This window comes from Chaetura pelagica, unplaced genomic scaffold (assembly GCF_000747805.2).
Source record: "Chaetura pelagica isolate M959 unplaced genomic scaffold, ChaPel_1.0 scaffold638, whole genome shotgun sequence".
Lineage (NCBI taxonomy): Eukaryota > Metazoa > Chordata > Aves > Apodiformes > Apodidae > Chaetura > Chaetura pelagica.
This window is the reverse complement of record NW_009954298.1, coordinates 465891-483854: the sequence shown is the minus strand read 5'-3', so window position 1 is coordinate 483854 and position 17964 is coordinate 465891. Positions and strand designations below refer to the sequence as shown.

General features: G+C 54.2%; 1 protein-coding gene across 1 annotated transcript in view; it reads left to right on the top strand.

The window, feature by feature from the left end:
- The window catches only part of RAP1GAP2 (RAP1 GTPase activating protein 2), a 52587-nt gene extending 35535 nt beyond the window's left edge, over window positions 1-17052 (top strand). Inside the window, exons 4-25 of the mRNA XM_010003817.1 lie at window positions 2171-2206; window positions 2758-2802; window positions 3154-3186; window positions 3514-3723; window positions 4188-4291; window positions 4827-4905; window positions 5335-5388; window positions 6404-6487; window positions 7325-7425; window positions 8036-8165; window positions 8255-8410; window positions 8512-8583; window positions 8973-9059; window positions 9272-9406; window positions 12184-12321; window positions 12653-12771; window positions 13086-13199; window positions 13401-13518; window positions 13770-13896; window positions 15084-15160; window positions 16011-16076; window positions 17014-17052. Coding sequence (XP_010002119.1) covers window positions 2171-2206; window positions 2758-2802; window positions 3154-3186; window positions 3514-3723; window positions 4188-4291; window positions 4827-4905; window positions 5335-5388; window positions 6404-6487; window positions 7325-7425; window positions 8036-8165; window positions 8255-8410; window positions 8512-8583; window positions 8973-9059; window positions 9272-9406; window positions 12184-12321; window positions 12653-12771; window positions 13086-13199; window positions 13401-13518; window positions 13770-13896; window positions 15084-15160; window positions 16011-16076; window positions 17014-17052 — 2124 coding nt within the window. The remainder of the gene's footprint in view (window positions 1-2170; window positions 2207-2757; window positions 2803-3153; window positions 3187-3513; window positions 3724-4187; window positions 4292-4826; window positions 4906-5334; window positions 5389-6403; window positions 6488-7324; window positions 7426-8035; window positions 8166-8254; window positions 8411-8511; window positions 8584-8972; window positions 9060-9271; window positions 9407-12183; window positions 12322-12652; window positions 12772-13085; window positions 13200-13400; window positions 13519-13769; window positions 13897-15083; window positions 15161-16010; window positions 16077-17013) is intronic.
- Window positions 17053-17964: the final 912 nt, after the last annotated feature.

Sequence of the window (17964 nt, the reverse complement as noted above, 5' to 3'; positions counted from 1 at the left end):
TGCCTGCCGCAGGGTTTTCTTTCTGGGGGTCGTTTTCTTTGGAAACTTTCGAGCAGGCACTTGCTGGCTATGGGCACTCCTGGTCTGCAGGTACCTGCTCCTCGACCTCACCTGGGTTCTGGGGGCACTGGACAGGCTCTGTGTGCTCCCACCCATTCGCCTTCCCACCCCCTCTCCTGCCTGGTGCTGACAAGGGGGAATCCTGGGCCTTTCTGTGCTGAAGCACTGGGATGTGACTGTGTCCCCCGCTCAAGCTACCAGCACTGCCTGCTCAGGGGTGAGGATGTGGGAACAGGAAAGGAATAGCGGCCATGCCGTTTCGGGTTGAGCATTTGACATTTCTGAGGTCGTTCTCTAGGCTGCTGGGCAGGTCTGTCCTGGCTGAGGTGGTGTGGAAGTGGCTGCTGCTCTGCTGGTGCCTCTGGTTGCATCTGAGCAGCAGCCGCTGGGTGGGTTTGGAGCAGAGGGTCTCGGCCACCCTAGGGTGAGTGTCACCTCTCCTGCTGGCTGAGCCCACAGCAGGTGACATCTCTTCCTGCCTGCTGTCACAAAGCTCTAATTGTCTCCACCATAATTAACAAATATTTGTGGCCCAGCAAAGCTTGGCTTGGAGTCCAGATAACTCCCTGAGGGGCACAGGCTGCTGCCTGCTCTGTGAGTCCGTGAGCACGTGTCCTGCTGGAGCCGGGATCCTGGAGCTGCTGTGTGCTTTGCTTCTCTGGGTCTGGCTGGGGGCAAAGTGGGACCTGGGAACTGTGTTAATTGAGCCAAAGAGCAAACTGACTCATTGCAGAGTATCCTGAAGATAAATCAGAACCTAAAGCAAGCTCAAAATAAGGAAAAGCATTTTTAAAGTGCTCCAAACTTTGAGCACAGAGCTCTTCTGAACCCAGGGGTTTTTTTCCTCAAATAAGTGCAGTAAGTAAAAACGGGACTTGTTCTAAAGCTACAAACACATCCTGGCAGCTTCCAAGCCCTGGCTGTCTCTGCCTGTGCTGGCAGTGGCTTTCCCCATCCCAGCTGCTGTCACTGAGGGCAGTCACTGGGCTACTTGGGCCATAAAACTGAACTTTGCTCACTGCATTTAATACTTGAAAATCTCTCTGAGGTTTCCTTTGGTCTTTGATTTTTATTTCATGTCTTCCTCTGTTTTTTTTGTCTCTTGAGAAACATTGTCTGTTCTAAGAGCTCACTAAAAATCACCCCCCACACACACACTCCCCAAATGCTTTTCTGCTTGGTACCATGACCCCTCCTGCCCCACATCTGGTAGCCCTCTTCTACAAGAGGGTTTCTGACAGCCAGCACAGCAGCACTGATGCTAGTCTGACTTTCTGCTCTCCCTCCTGGACCCACAGCATCAGCTTCAGCCCCAGCAGCTCCAACCTCTCCTCAGCTGTGAGCCCTGAGCCCAGGAGGAGAAGGTGGCAGGGAGCAGGTGTGAGCTGGGGGAAGAAGGGGGAGGATGGAGACACGAAGGACGGGGCTGCTGCCTTGTGTCTGCAGAAAAGCCAATAATTAGTTTACTGGGAGTGCCCCGATATACACTACTGTAGCCTGAGTAGATGATTTATTTGTGTGTATTGGAGAGCAGGAGAGGCCACGAGAGGCAGGGGATTGTCCATCTGAGGCTCAGTGATTGCCATGCCCAAGGGGTGACCCTATGGATGCCTGGTGGGTTGGGGACTGGTGTGTGCTGGTGGGGCCATGCCCCCTGGTGGGGCTGTACCCATGATGGCTGCTTGGGTCAAATCTGTGTCTGCTGCATCTGACCATCCTGGCAGGACCAAAGGGAACGGTACCTGCCCAGCCCCAAGGCAGCTCCTGCTGGAACAGGACAAGCTCCTGGCTGCAGGGCTGGGCTGGGCTCCAGAGGAGCCACATGGGATTTTAAATTGGATCTGGGCCTTGCTAATCTCTTTAGTTTGTTTCTCATGGAGACTGTGAGCCCTGCGCGGGCAGCCCAGCCCCAGCGCTGCTGTTTCTGCAGCGGGGGAAAGGCAGAGCCAGGGCTTGTCCTTGCAAGGTGAGGGACCTGGGGAGGGCACTGGGGGTGTCCCATGTATTTATACATGCTTCTTTGGATTGAATGTCTGGTGTTCCTGCCTTGGGCTGCCTCACCTCATGTCTGCCTTAATTGTACAGGAGATTTCCTTCTTTTATTTTTCAGTCTGCAGAATTCTTCGAAATGCTGGAAAAAATGCAGGTGAGCAGCAGGGTACGTGCCAGTAATGTGGGATGTCTGCCCCCCAAGACAGCCTGGCAGAGAGGCTGCCAGGACAGGGACCTCCTCAGCCTCTCCCCCAGTGATGTGCTGGGGGACCTGGTTGGGCTGTGCCGTGGTTTGGATTGGTGCTACAGCCCCTGGGAGCCCTGCCGGGGGTCCCGGCCTGTGCTGCCCCACTGCTGCCCCCCGGGAGAGCTGCAGGGCAGGGGGTGCTCCCCCACCGTGGGGAGGCAGCCCAGGGGTTCCCTTTAAGAACCCATCTCATAGAAATTAGGCTGAATCTGGAGTGGGAGATGGGGCAGTTTGTGTTTGGTGCCGTGTCCCAGGTCCTGTCCTACCATGTCCCTGTCACCTGCGTTCACTGTGTCCTGGCACGCTGGCAGCTCTGCCTGGCTCCTTCCTGCCAGAGACCCCCTCCCTTCATGTCACCTGTGTCACAGTGATTTCTATGTCACAAAATACCCTTGTGTTGTCATCTGTGTTTTTGAAAACATCTTAATTATTCAATCTATTCATTTTGTTCTGAACAGGCACCGAAACTTGAAGAGCAGAGGACTGGAAGCCAAAAAAATAAGGTTGGTTGAACTTTGTTTCTGTTGCAGATTTCTTCGAGTGTCCCCCTTCACCTCAGAGCTTTGATGTGTGTTGTCAAAGGCAGTTACTCAAAGGGCTAAGAAAGATTTAAATGTTGTCTAAAAACAAGGTGCTGAGTAAATTGCAAAGATGAAAGAGCAGTGCCTGTAAATCCCTAATCCAGCTTGATGTCCAAACCTGGGTGTTTCCACGGCGAGCCGTGCGAGGTGGCTGCGGAGCTGCCGCTGCAGTCCTGGCGCTGGGGCAGCGGCTGCGTGTGCCGGGCTGTGCGTTTCGGGGGTGGGTAGTGGGGAGCAGTTGGTCACGTGCAGTGTTTCCATTCCTTTTTCCAGGAAGACTACATCCCATACCCCAGCATCGATGAGGTGGGTGCCCCGAGCCTCCCCAGACGCCCTCCCACGAATGCCTTGCCAAAAGTGGCACTAAGAGGGGAGCTGGTGGCGAGCCAGGTTCCGAGAGGAGCCGCACTGAGCACACTGCCCCTCCCCACCTTTGGGGCTGCTGCTTTTCCTCGGTAGCATGTGCCCCCTTCTAGGGGAGAGATGGTTCCAAAGAGGAGCTGGATTTCCCTATGGGACTGGGGGCTGCTGTGGGAGGAGGCAGTGGGGGGGCAGGACATGGTGTGACAGGCCCCTGCACCCCTCATCACCCCCTGGTCCTGCCCAAGCCCTCACAGGTGCCCATCTCTGCAGATCCTAGAGAAGGGCAGCCCATACCCGCTGATCATCCTGCCCCAGTTTGGGGGGTACTGGATTGAAGACCCGGAGAACCTCGGCACGCCCACCTCATCTGACAGCAGCTTCTGTGAGGAGGAGGAGGAGAACCTCAGCCCCAGCACCTTCGGCTACAAGCTGGAGTGCAAGGGAGAGGCCAGAGCCTATAGGAAGCATTTCCTGGGGAAGGTGAGTTCCCCTGCTGCAGGGGGCAATCGGTTGGCTAAAAGTTGCCCCCCTGTCCTGAGGAAAAAAAAATAATAATTCTAAAATTGGAACAAAATGGGCAAGTTTTGAAACTTTCCTCTTTGCAAGGTGGGGTGGAGACTGGTGGGTGTCCAGCTGTGGCAGTGACAGCCACACACACAGGGTGGGTACAGTGGCTCCCAGGCCACCCCCTTGGCAGGGACCTGGGGCTCAGTTGGGTGGGGGGGACACAGCACAGTCAGTCCTGTAATCCTCTTGCTCCCTCTGAACAGAGCTGGGAGCAGAGAACTAAAGTCTATGGGCAGAGGGATTAAAACCCAGGTCCCCAGGAGGAGGGGCACAGAGGGTGTTGGGGTGGCAGGCGGGGTCACTGCTCCCAGCTGGGAGGCAGGCAGTGACCTTTGAGCTGCCTCCCCTGCCACTGACCTGCTGTTTTCTATTTTTAGGATCATTTAAATTTTTATTGTACAGCCAGCAGCCTAGGAAATCTGATCCTTTCTATAAAGTGTGAGGAGGCAGATGGCACTGAATATTTAAGGATTATACTCAGGTATGGAAAAAAAAAAAAAGAAGACCTTTGTTTAACAAAATGTTCTCTCTTTGGGAGTCCCCTGTTTTGTTTCTCCTGTAAACGCTGGAGCAGCTCACTGGCTGTCACACATGGGGGGCTTGGGCTGGGGTGGAAGGCAGCAGAATCATCCTTTTGTTCTTTCTGCACTGGGACTTCCTGACCCCTGGTAATGAGCACGAGCCTTTGACCCGTTGCTAAACCAGCTGAAACTGAGCATAAACCTCTCCGTGACACAGGATAATCCCAGCCACATCTATCCCCATTCCCTGTAAGCTGACAGCACCCAATGTGGTGGAACCATTGTGTCATTTTTCTCATATAAATATTTTAAGAGCTGCAGAGATGAGAAGACTGAGCCTTTGCTTACTAAACAGGCCCAACAAATTCAGCAGAGCATTGTTCCCAGCCAGCAGAGCATCGCTGCATGGGCGCAGGGCTGTGAGCAGGGGCTGTGGTCGGTGCCACTTTGCCTTAGATACTCCCCAACATCTGCTTGTTTCTCTTTCTTTGTTAGGTCCAAGGTGAAGACACTACATGAAAGGATTCCCCTGGCAGGATTCAGCAAGCTTCCGAGCATCCCCCAGATTGCAAAGGTAAAATTCTAGGCTGGGCTGAGATACCTGCCACAAAGCTTGTGCCTTGGGTGGTGCTGGGCATGTTGGGCAGTGATGGGCAGCAGTGCCCGGGCTCTTGAGCCCAGGGGTGCCTGAGGTGTGTGCTGGCCCCACAGTTGGCTCTCTGCTGATTCTGAGAAGGTCACTGGTTGATGTCCGGGGGAAAAGGTGAGGGAGTGGCAGCACCTTTGATCCATGGAGAGTCTTGGGACTTGTCTGGCTGCATCTTTAGTCAGTACCAGCCAGGCCACAGGCATCCCAATGGGAGGATGCAAAGAGGGGAGCTCCTGCAGGGGAAGGCTGGATTTAGCTCCTTTATAAGACGTTCTCATCCCTGCCATGGAGTTTCTGCAGGACAGGAGTGTCTGCCCTGTGTGCCCAGCACTGACTTCTCTTTTCTTGCACCAGGCCTTCTGTGACGATGCCTCTGGGCTGAAGTTTAACCCGGTGCTGTACCCCAAGGTGAGGCAACCTATCTCAACCTAGTCGCATATTTGGCAGAAAAGGTCAGAATGGGTTAATACTCCCTTTTTCTCCAAGATCCCAGGGCTACTTTAATCCAGAGCACGGATCTGCATCAGTACTGCATCTGTTTGGCTCTCTGCCTCTGTACCTGTCTGCCAAGGGGATGTGAGCTGCAGTGGCTGTGGGTGCCATGTGTGCTCCTGGGCAGTGCGTTAGCTAACAGCCATCTGATGGCACATGCAGGCCATCATCTCCATCTGTCAGCTGGCCACCAAGGATTGATGGCACTTTGGCATTAATATTCCCTCAGATAGTGGAGAGGGAGGGGAAGGCTGTAAAACCGGCCTGGACCTTGATTTGGTGCCTTGAGGTTTGTTTGAAACCCAGTGAGGGTGGTGTAGCAGGTGCTGGAGAAGCCAGTCAGAAAGGGATGTGGAGGCAGGTGGGTGACCACAGGGATGGAGTCCTCTATCTGGGCAGCAGTCCCCCTGGTGACAGACCAGGGCTGACTCGTGTTCTGCTCTGGGATTGCTGCTTCTGTGCTGCCATAGAGACTGGCTCCCAGGAAGTTACAGAGCACATCCATCATTTTCAAGTACCTTTACTGCGGCAGTCACAGCAGCAGGGCACCAGGCAGTTTCACCACCCTTTGATGTAACCAAGGTCAAACCGAGTCTGTTTGTCCCTTGTCATTATTGGTGTCGCAATCAAACCTCTGGGAGTTTGAGAGCAGCTGATGCCCAGCTAGAGACAATGAACGTCTCTGACTCGTTCCCTGCAGAGCAGGACTGGGACTGCAGGGCTGGGGCACTGCAGGAACTGCTGTTATTTGCACCCAAAGGGCCTCAAATGTCTCTGGAAAACCTGCGAGAAGCCAGGGCTCCCCGTGCCCCCATCACACCGGGCAGAAGGGCTGGTGGGCAATGGCAAACACACCAAGAGGGGCTGTGAGCAGGGTTTTCCCTTTTTTTTAAGTACTAAATGGAATAACTTGTATTTTGTTTTATTGCAGGCATCCCAGATGATAGTGTCTTATGATGAACATGAGGTCAACAACACGTTCAAGTTCGGAGTGATCTATCAGAAGTTCCGGCAGGTGGGTCCCCCTGCCCTTCTCGTGGAGCCCTGCTCTGCCTTTCACAAATGCAGATTCTGCCCTGCAGCTGATTCTGTCACATGCAACACGTGTTATGGGTGTCCTCACTAATAATGCATTTCTTACTGCTCAGATGTTTCCCCAACTCATTAGAAAATGAGGCTACTGAAAAAATGCAGAATGGAAATCAACCCACGGGCTGCTGTATGAAAAAGGGGATGTGAAAATGGGTTTTAGCAAACATGGTATTTAAATCAGAGATATGTTTAGGCAGTGAAACAGTTAGGTTTGTCTTGGGGGACTGTGGGCTATGAGGATGTGTTTACTGAAATTGCTGTCATTAGCCAGGGGACTCCGGATGGGGAGCGTGGAGGCAGCCGAGTCTCATAACTCACCAAAGACTATTCTGACAGGCGCTCTAATTATATGTACATGTTGCATTTTATTTTGGATTGAGCAACTCAGGCAAGACCATAATTAAGGATGGGTTCATTTCTCATGTGGCAGCTCTTGCTGGTAGCAAGGTTTGATTTTAAGAAGACACTCAGAGCAGGGTGAGGTGCAGAAGGTGAAGGGACCCTTCACGTTAGAGCTACCTGTGGTGTCTGTGGTCCCTGTGTCAGCCCAGCCCATAGCAGCACCAGGAAATCCCCAGGGGCACAGGGCTGTGCTAGTGTGTGGTGGCTGCTGGGAACGGTGGCTTTGGTCTCGCTCTGCTCAGGCAGCACAGGGGTGACAGATGGCCAGTGACAGCCATGGCCAGACCCTTCTCAGATGGGCTGGCCCCTGGAAACAGCAGGGCTGGGGCTCTCAAAGAATGTGCCCTGTGTGTTGCAGACCCAAGAGGAGGAGTTGTTTGGCAACAATGAGGAGAGTGCTGCCTTCAAGAACTTCCTAAGTTTTCTAGGAGACACTATAACACTCCAGGACTTCAAAGGGTAAGTTAAATAAGAAGAATGATTTTACAAACACATTTAGCAAGAGACTATGTCATATGTAAAAATATCTACTGTGCGAGAACAGGAGTCATCTCGCTTATGAGCGGGATGTACAGAGCAGAAGCAAATATAGCTTTGGCTTGTTTGTCAAAGCTGGGGGAGTTCTCTGAAGAAGAATATTGGAGCTGCCAAGAGAGAAAAACTTCCTTTCCTGCAATTTTAAGGTTGTAAGAAAATTTGGCTGTGTTCAGCTGTGGGTGAAAGGAACTTGGGATGGGAACATGTCCTGTCCAGTGTTGTGGGCTCAGCCATGGTGTCCTCCATGGTGCCATTGCTGCAGGCAGAGACCCTGTGGCTGGCAAGGGCCAGGGGCTGGCAGGGGTGGGCAGGCCTGGACCCCTGCACTGCTCTGCCACATGCCCTGGACTTCAGACTGGTGACAGTGACACTTGGTTATGATACATGATGCACGGTTTGTTCTCTCCCATTTGCTTGCTACCAGAAAAAGATAAATGAGCTGGTTTGTTCCGTCACCCTGTCCCTGACCAGTCTCTGCTAAGCTTTCAATTACTGTTTCTTTATTTCTCTCCCCCTTTCCCTTGGTCTCCAGTTTTCGAGGAGGTCTGGATGTCAGCCACGGGCAGACGGGAGCAGAGTCTGTGTACACGGTATTCAGGGACAGGGAGATAATGTTTCACGTCTCTACGAAGCTGCCTTTTACTGAAGGAGACACACAACAAGTAAGAGATGAGCTTTCTGGTGCAGAAGTGGCTGAGCGGGATGTGCCCTCTGAGGCTTTCCCCACCAGGTGTTTTCCCTTCCCGCTTAGCTCCAGAGGAAGAGGCACATTGGCAATGACATCGTGGCAATTATCTTCCAAGAGGAGAACACGCCGTTTGTCCCCGACATGATCGCCTCCAACTTCTTGCACGCCTACATCGTGGTGCAGGTGCAGGACCCTGCGGCAGAGAACGTGGCCTACAAGGTGAGGCCTCTCGGCTGGTGTGGTTGTGATTGCTACAGGTTTGTGCTGCCGGGGGCTGTCCCCCTGCATCCAGGGGAATAATGTCTTTCCTGGCTCCACAGGTGTCTGTCACCGCACGGGAAGATGTCCCCTCCTTTGGCCCACCCCTGCCCAGCCCACCGGTGTTCCAGAAGGTAAGAGCTGTGATGGGAAGCACGTTCCAAGCCATTAAAAAAGTAGATGTGTATGTCCGAGATGTTTCCAAGCACACCTGCTTAGGGAAAACGTGACTTACGGAATTTCTGTGCATTCATTTTGATTTCTAGTGAGGCCCACGGGGTTTATGGTGGGGTGGGCACAGTGCAACCCATGCAATGCTCTGCTGCTGGGGCATCCGTGCCAGTGCAGAGGTGACGGCCGTGCAGGAGGGCACCCCCAGCCCATCTCGGGATTCCACCAGTGCTTGTACATCTGGAGAGGGCTGCAGGGTGTTGTGAGCTCAGGCTTTGGGTTGGTAAAGATTGGGAACCAGTGCTATGCAGTCTTATGATGGTGGGTGTTTTCCACTTTGCTTCTCCCCCAGGGCCCGGAGTTCCGGGAGTTCCTGCTGACCAAGCTCATCAACGCTGAGAATGCCTGCTGCAAGTCTGACAAGTTTGCGAAGCTGGAGGTAACGCTGAGCCTCGGGGAGACCTGCTGTCCTCCCCAGAGCTGCCTTTCCCAGGGCTGCACCAGGGTAGTGCTTGTAGGGAGGAAGGATCAGTGTCTGTTCGTGCCTCAGCTCACTGCAAGGCCATGGGGTCCCATGGCATGGGCAGTGCCCGGGGGGATGAGCTGCTGCCTGCTTTCTCAGCCCCCTGATGAGCCCATTCTTGCCCCCAGGACCGCACCCGGGCTGCCTTGTTGGACAACCTCCATGATGAGCTCCATGGGCACACACAGACCATGCTGGGGCTGGGGCCCGAGGAGGACAAGCTGGAGAATGGGGGTCACGGAGGCTTTCTGGAGTCTTTCAAGGTATCCCCTGGCCCTGGCCAACAGCAGAGTTGAGGCTGGCAAAGCACGTTGTAGTGGCAGAGGTGGATGAGTGGTGCTGGGGAATGAGAGGATCCCCTGAGAGCAGGGCTGTGGGAGGAGGTACCACCACTGCTCAGCCAGCGGGCACCTGAGCAGGTCCCAGGCTGAGCAGGCACAGATAATAAGGTTGTGGTGTTGGCAGGTGCCACAATTAGGGTGACCTCTCTGGACCCCCAGTGCCCCTTTTCCCTGCCAGTGTGCTCCACCATTCACCGTGTCACCAGAGGGGTCTCATTGCAGGGCCAGCACCTTGGCACAGGCTGTGCCTGTGGTTGGGGCTTTGCTGCTGCAGGGCAGGTCCTGCTCCTGTCTCCACACAGTGGTGGCTCTGCTGTGCAGGGGGAGATGCCTGGGGATGGCTGCTGCAGCTGGCAGGTGGGAGGTGGCTGTCTTGTGTGAAATGGGAGACACAATAAGAGGTGCTGGGTGTGGAGAGGGGAACAATTCTGGGGGGCTCAGGGGGGTGTGAGGGCAAAGAAGGGAGAGTGGGTTGGTGGGAAAGGAGGAAGGAGAAAAAGAAATGAGATAAAATGATGCAGACAAAACTGAGCAATGGTTGGAGGTTAGGACAAGACTGGCTGGGGACATCCCCTGGGACAGAGGGACAGCACGTGAGTCTCAGAGATGAGCTGTTGCCAGCAGTTTCTGCTGGGACTCCAATGTGGCAGGGACAGGGAGGTGGCTGGGAATGGCTGGCCCGTGTACAGCTGGGCTGCCCTCACGAGGTGCTGGGGCACTGAGTCCCTGCCGCGGGTGACGCCTCCACTTGCAGCTCCCCCACACCTCTCCCATCCTGCTGCAGACACCTCAGCTCTGCCAGGAAAAGCTGGTTTGAGCTGTCTGCAATGGGAGGGTTGCTGGGTAGGGGTGGTTCTCACCATCCCAGCAGGGGAGCTGTCCTGGCTGTGGTTGTATGGAGACAACTCCTGCAGTTACTGTTTAGGCACAGGTTTATCCACAGTACAGAGAAACAGGCACAGGGAAGGGCTGGCCCGTGTCCAGCTGGGCTGCCCTCACGAGGTGCTGGGGCACTGAGTCCCTGCCGCGGGTGACGCCTCCACTTGCAGCTCCCCCACACCTCTCCCATCCTGCTGCAGACACCTCAGCTCTGCCAGGAAAAGCTGGTTTGAGCTGTCTGCAATGGGAGGGTTGCTGGGTAGGGGTGGTTCTCACCATCCCAGCAGGGGAGCTGTCCTGGCTGTGGTTGTATGGAGACAACTCCTGCAGTTACTGTTTAGGCACAGGTTTATCCACAGTACAGAGAAACAGGCACACTGCTCAGGTGTGTCCTTTTTGGGCAGGAGACATGTAGAAATGGAGATGCTGTGCAGTCCTACATCACAGTGTTCACATCAGGGTGCATCACATTTGGCCCATGTCAGAAAGTGGACTGTGCTCTCCTGGCGTTGCAGGCTGTGCCAGGGCTGGCGGTGGGTTCCGTGCTCCGGGCTGGGCTGGGCTGGCCCAGCCACCTCGGGACCGTCCTGCTGGGCTGTGTCCTGGCCTACATCCTGCACCATGTGCTGTCAGAGTGAGCAGGCAGAGGAGACGGAGGGGTGAGACATCACCACCACCCTGCTGCTCCCCTGTGCACACAGCCTCGCACCTGCTGCCCAGCACCCTCCTCCCGGCCTTGCCGGGCAGGACCACCAGCTCAGGGAAGCGGCGCTGGTGCCTCCAGGCTCTGAGCACGCAGAGGGTGTTTCACCTCCCTGCTGCCAGCAGCTCCCCAGAGGGGTGTTGGAGTCTGTGGCCTCCATGGCCTCAGCAGCCCTGGCAGGACCTCTCCTGTCTGCAGGGCACCAGTGCCCACCAGTGCTGCTGGCAGAGCAAGCAGCCGATTACTGTTATTTGCAAACACTGTCAAATTTTGTATGATTTGCTGGCCCTAATAAATGAGGTCTGACAGACTCCGGCTTGTGTTTGTTCCTGGATGGGCCCGAGGGGACAGCGCGGGGCTGTCGGGGCAGCTGCAGCCCCAGGCACTGGGGCTGGGTCAGAGCTCAGGGCTGCAGCTCCAGCAGCACATCCTGGCACTGTGAGTATGGTGCTGAACACCTCTGGAATCTGGCTCTGGATGGCTTGTTTCCTCCAAAAGGTCTTTACCCTGAGCTGGGATTCAGGGGCTGGAGGAGGGGAGATGTAGCTGTGGCACAATGGGTGGAACAGCAGCAGTTGCAAGGGAAGAACTAGGAAAAGAAACTTCCCTGTAACTGGCATATGGGCTTCACAGTCCGGTTCAGGCTCCTGTTGCTATGGTGACTACAGTAATTAAAATATGGGTACAGAGGATTTTTTTTAACTTGTGCATTTCACTGCTGCTTTTCATAGTCGTGTGCCAGACTTTCAAAAGATCTCGTGGTTGTATTTGTAAGCACTTGGGACAACAACTAAGACAAGACTTTAAAAATAGCTCAGGTCCTGCTGGAGCACCCAAACGAGTGCTGGGATCTGCAGCAGGTCTCTGCTGCAGGATGTGTGGCTCTGCTGGCAACAGCTTGAGGCAAGACAAGTGGCAGCAGCCCTAGCCCTGCAGGTGCCACTGCCACTAACAGAGCTGGTCCTTGGGCTGGCCTGGCAATGGCTGCTCTTACTGGTGGGGTTGCTGGTGGTGTGTGCAGGCTCTTGGGGCAAGGACCAGGCAGATAACACTCCAGGAGGGTCAGTGCCCTGTGGGGTGATGTTGACCTGCTGTCCCTTGTCCCCTCTGGTCACAGAGAGCCATCCGGGTGCGCAGCCACTCCATGGAGACGATGGTGGGCAGCCAGAAGAAGCACCACGGTGGTGGCATCCCCGGCAGCCTCAGCGGGGGCATCGTGCACAACGCTGGTGAGGTGACCAAGACCACCTTCTCGGTGAGTGTGGCCCTATGTCCTGCTGTCCCTCTGTCTCTCCCCAGCCTGGTAGGGCCCTGCACAGGCAGTTGAGTGTATGGGTGAGGAGAAGGTTTGATGTTAGGAGTACATGTTCAGGCTGGGTTTGTTCTGTGGAAGAACCAAAGATTAGCTTCCTAGGGTTTTCAGCCCTAAAGTACAAAAGAGACACAAACGAAAATTCTGGCATTACACGTTTTCTAGTTGCACAGGCTGAGAACTGTGGGCAGTGTAATTCCTTGTAGGGTGTTTAGTCTCGTGAGCTTCTAGGAAGGAGCTCTGCTCTCCAGCCCAGGCTGTTCTGTGCTTTCAGCCCCCTGTTCCAGCAGCTGCCACAAAGAACCAGTCCAGGAGCCCCATCAAGCGCCGTTCGGGGCTGTTCCCCCGCCTGCACACGAGCTCTGAGAGCCAGGTGGAGAGCAGGACAAGGTGGTAAGTTGGACCCCTGGTAACTCAGGTTAAAACCCCTTTTTCATGTTCAACATAAGAGAAAAGCTGTTGGTGGGTGCTTGAGACAACGCCTGGGGCACTCCCTCCCCTTCCCACACAAGCCAGCAATGACAGCTGCTTTTGATGTGTTTGAGGATGATGCTTTGGATCCCTTCCCTCTGTTTTAAATTGAAGCATTGGTATCCAGAGAGCATCTGTACTCTTACAGTTTAGCATTTGGTGTTAGGGAGTATAATCTGACCATCATTCTTAAGTCTCTTGTATAACTTGTGCAACCTGTCCCTTTGTGCCCTCAGTGACAGTGTTTCTGGAGCCCAGAAGACATCAGATGTGGGACATTCTTCTCAAGACATGAAATCTGAAACCTCGTCCAATCCCAGCTCCCCTGAAATATGCCCCAACAAAGACAGGTGAGCTGGCAGGAGACCCCTACTCCTCTGGCTGCAGCTCAAGTCACCCTGTAGCTGACAGACCATCAGGAACTTTGTCAAACAAAACCATCTCCAGGTTTTACTATAAATAAGTTTGATATTAAGGGGTAAAAAAAAAATATTTAAAAAAAATTCTGGTGATTCATGAGCACAGGCCTCAAAATAGGCATCTCTTCCTAGGCCATTCATTAAGCTGAAAGAGAATGGGAGGTCGAACATCTCCCGTTCCTCCTCAAGCACCAGCAGCTTCAGCAGCACAGCAGGGGAAAGCGAGACCCTGGAGGAGTACGACAGTGTGGTAGGCACTTCAGGTGGTCTCTGCACCGCTGGGTCCCCTCCTTGCTGACACTGAGGGGCTTAGTCCTGTCCCTGGGTGAGGGGAGGAGGAGGGTTAGGACACCCCAGTGGTATTGGGCAACACAGGGCACAGAGGGGCCAGCAGGTTGCTCCATCAGGACGGGCTCTCTGGCACTGGGGCTGCGATGAGCAGGGATGGTGTGGGGCAAGCCAGCCAGCCAGAGCAAGCCATGTCCTGCTCTCCTGGTGCAGGGCAGCCAGCCGTCCACCGCCTCGCCCTTCAAGCAGGATGTCTTTGTCTACGGCGCTTCACCAGGCAGCGAGAGCCCGAGCGTGGGGGCTGTGGCCACCCCCGTCATCATGAGCAGGAGCCCCACAGGTGGGTCACAGGAGGCACTGGCGCTCTCTTGGCTTCTGGAGCCCCTGGGATCCCACTACAGTGGGTGGGGATGGAGTCTGGGGCTCTGGGACAAAGGAGCCCCCTCCCCAGCCTTGCCTGGTGGGTGCTGAAGATGATGGGGAGAAGCAGCAGCTGCGCTAGCCCTGCCAGGACCTGTGGGATGTGGGGCCAGCCCTGGCTTCTCCCAAAACCCTGATCCCGATGGGGCTGTTCTGCAGAGACAGCCCCACATGCTTAATTTCTCTATTTCCACGGGGAATTTGTTTCCCTTCTAAATGAGAGTGCAGAGATGGGTTTTGCTGCAGCTTTGTTTCCTCCCTCCTCCCCTGGCAGACATAGGCAGTAGTCCTGGAAACTCGCTGTCTCCAAGGGCCGAGCCATGACTCACAAATTGTTTAATAAACAAGCAGCTTCCCCAGGTCTTGGCTCTGTCACTCCTGCTGCTAACTCCCTCTGCCGCCGACTCCATGCGTTTCAGCCAGACAACTTGTAACATGAGGTGGTGCAATTCAACGGGGGTAAAAGTGCCAGAAATGGACCCTTTGTCGGTGCATCCTGCAGTGAGGGGGCTGGAGGTGTCTGCAGTGCTCGCCCCTCGCCCGCAGGTAGCAGCAGCTGGTGCCCTTGTGCAGCACCACCAACTGCAGACACAGATGCTGAACCTGGAGCTGTTTGTGGAGCAGCCAGGAGGGCACAAACCCACCCTGAGCAGCTCTATGATCAGGAGCAGTGTGGAGGGCTGCAGGGAGCAGGCTGGTTGCCTGGCTTTTCATGTCTCGGCACCCCACAGCCTTACTTCATTAGTGATTTTCTGAACTATTAAACCAGCCCCTTTTAATGTTTTAAGTGTTTATTTTGCATTTTTCCTGCCAAGAATGTGGAAATCCACCCATACATTATACGGATCAGTCATTTCTTGTAGCCTTTTCAGTGGCATTTCCAGTAGAAAGACTCTGAAATGTAATTAAGCCTCAATTTGTTCCATCAAAAACATTTAATGTACAGATTTTGCCAAACATTCAGCCAAGCTAGACTAAATATTGGTAGCACTCATGACAGCCTATTGAAGTGCCTGGCTGTCAGGCACTCAGCCCTAAAAAATTCTGCAAATATTTTTATACGTAGATTATTATTTTTCTTCTTTGTTTTACCCCTCTCTCTAGCAGACATAAAGAACAGAAACTCTCCCAGGTCGAACCTGAAGTTTCGCTTTGACAAGCTCAGCCACAGCAGCTCCAGTGCGGTAGGTGCTGCGGGGTCCAGGGCTCAAGGGGGTGACAGTAAGGGAGGGGCTTTTGTCACTTCCTGCCCCCCTTCTTTGCCACCCAACCCATATCCTGTTTCTTCTTCAGAGCCACTAGCAGGATGAAGAGGTCACGGATGTGTACAAGGTGGGTGTGCATAGCACGGCGCAGGGCAGAAGGGCTGGACTTGGGTGCTCTGAGCAAGGCTGTGTCCTTCAGACACCTGGCGTTGGCTGACTGCTGTTTGTTACTAAATATGTGATCCATAATGTATCTCAAAGCATCCTAAACATAAGAGGAGAGCAGCACTGGGGGTAGAAGAGCAGAGCAGATGTCCTTACCCCTTCCAAAGCCAGGTGAAACCAGTCAATACAGGAGGTGGATTTTATGGGCAGAGGTGAAGGGATTGTGGGGTAACAAGCCTGGCTTTCGGTGGCTGGGGACCTCCCCCCCAGCGTGGCCCCTGCCCCAGCACGGGCTGGTGCTTTCACACAGGACGTGTTGGCAAGAACAAGGAGTTTATTTGCTGGTTTTCTTACAGGCTCCTGAAGTCATTGTTGTGAAATCAGGGGTTTTCTTAGTAATTCTGAACTGAGCAGGAAAGCCCATAAGACTTGGCATAAGAGGAATTTCCATGTCCAGGCAGAGCTCTCAGAAAGCTGTGATTTTCAGCTCCTCACCAAGTTCCCTCCTGCCCCGGCCCGGGGCAGCGGGCAGCTTGCTGTCTCAGGGACAGGCACTGCTGCCACTTTGCCTCCCTCCCTAGGACTGGTGCTTCGTAGCCATCACTGCAGGAGCCCCAAAGTCCTCCCGCAGCTTCCAACACCTTTATCCTTTTCTTCTTTGCAGAAAATTTTTGGTTCAACAAAGGGAAAACTCGTCAACATCCCACTGGAAGCGGCGGGCTGCAGCGCGGTGCCGCTCCCTCCCGCCTGCACCCCGGGAAGCTCCTCTCCCCTCGCTGCCGTCCCCACCCCGACAGGGACCCCTGCCCAGCGGCTGAACCCCACCCTGCAGCCCCCCTCTGCCCGGTGGCAGGACAAGTGTCCCTGGCTGCATGACAGACGTGTGGCCAGAGATCCCATCTCCTCTGCGGCACCGCACTGTATCATCCCTGCTGCTGGTGCTGCCCGTGCCCCCCCGGCTGGGCTGCAGCCCCTCTTGGGCAGGAGGGAGCAGGACGGGCACCCCCGAAGTTCAGGTGCCTCTCTGCTTTATTTGCAGTTATCAGTGGGGAAATGGGTTTTTGTTTTGTTTCTGGAAGGGCAAAATTATGTTTTTGCTTAACCCCGGGGCAGTTCCCTGCCCCATTGTTGGCTGTCACTCTTGTCTGGTGGGGGGCAAAGGCTCCCCCATGCCCCCCAGCAGTACTGCCCAGGGGGCTCTGGGGGCTGCAGCAGCTCCCCAGCTCCCCCCTGCCTGGCCCCTGCAGCTCCCTGCCCACATGACAAAACTGTGAGGGCAGATGCAGCCTCTCACTCCCTCCTTACTCAGTTTCTGGCACAGAGGAGGGCTTGTGAACCAGCCCCGGGGGAGCCAGGCCAGCCACTGGGCCTGACTCATCCTCTTGTGGCAGCTTCAGAAATGGTTTATTTGGCCTCCCTACTTTTCCCTCTCTGAAACACTGAGCACAGGCCTGGAAAGGAGTAACCAAAGCTGAAGCTGTAGTAGATCTAAATACCAGAGCTGGTGCTCAGGGTGGATTCACCTGGTGGCTCTCCTTTTCCCCTGTGGGTTGGATCACCAGGCAAGCAAATGCATCCAACCTTGGGGATCTGCGTGGCATTAGGCTGCTCCAGCCCTTGCAGAATCTCTCCTTCTGCTTTCAAATGTGGTTCTGTTTGTTTTGAAGGATGAAGATTATGAATTCTGCAAGGTGATTCCCCTGTAATGCCCTTTTCAAAAAAATACCTCTCTCAACATGCCAAGAAATCCTTTTGCTCTTTCATGGATCTTTGTCTGAAGTTTCCTGCAGTTTGTCCATGAATTTCACATTGCTCATGGATTTCCCTTGTCAGTTTTCAAAAGCTGCACTGCAGTGCTGCAGAGATGCCCCCCTGACTGACACCTGGGACTGCAAAAGCAGTTCTCTGAGCTCGTGATTCCTAAGCAAAAGCAAACTTTGAGTGCCAAAGCAACCTTGTGCTGTCTGGAGCTGGAGCTGGTTTTGGGCACCCCTTGGCACAGCCCCGGCAGCCACGGGGATCCAGGACCTGCCTGGGACTGCAGAGTGCTCAGTAATGGGAGTGGAACCAGATTAAAGGGGAAAAACTCTTGTGGAAAAGGCAGAGAACAGTTTCACAGGCACTAATTCCCATGTAGGACCAGTAAATACTGATAACCATCAGTGGGGACACTCCTTCCTGCTTTCAGTGAGCTGCATTTGCATAGGAGTTTAAATCTCGAGGTTTCCTTTGGAAGCGGCCAAGCACCATGTGCGCAGCCCGTTCCCTGGCTCGCCCGTCGGTGTCTCAGGTTCCGCTTCTTTTTCTGTTCAGCACTTCTGTCTGATGATGCTTCGGTAGGACTTTCAAACCCAGCCCCAGTCCTTCCTCTTAGAAGCTCTTGTCTGGTTTTCTTATGCCGCACAGTGAAATACTGGCTGGTGCAATGACTTGATTTGAGGGTCTGTTCTTGGTTCTGCTTTTTTCCTCTGAGAAGTTGCTTGATTCTGTAGACGTCGTCAATTGTGTGGGTGTTGATCTCCATGAGATCTTTCAGCAGATGATGCAGTGGCTACTGTCAGCTGGTTTTTTCATTTTTGGGTTTGTCTTTTTTTTTTTTTTTTTACTTAAAACTGTGA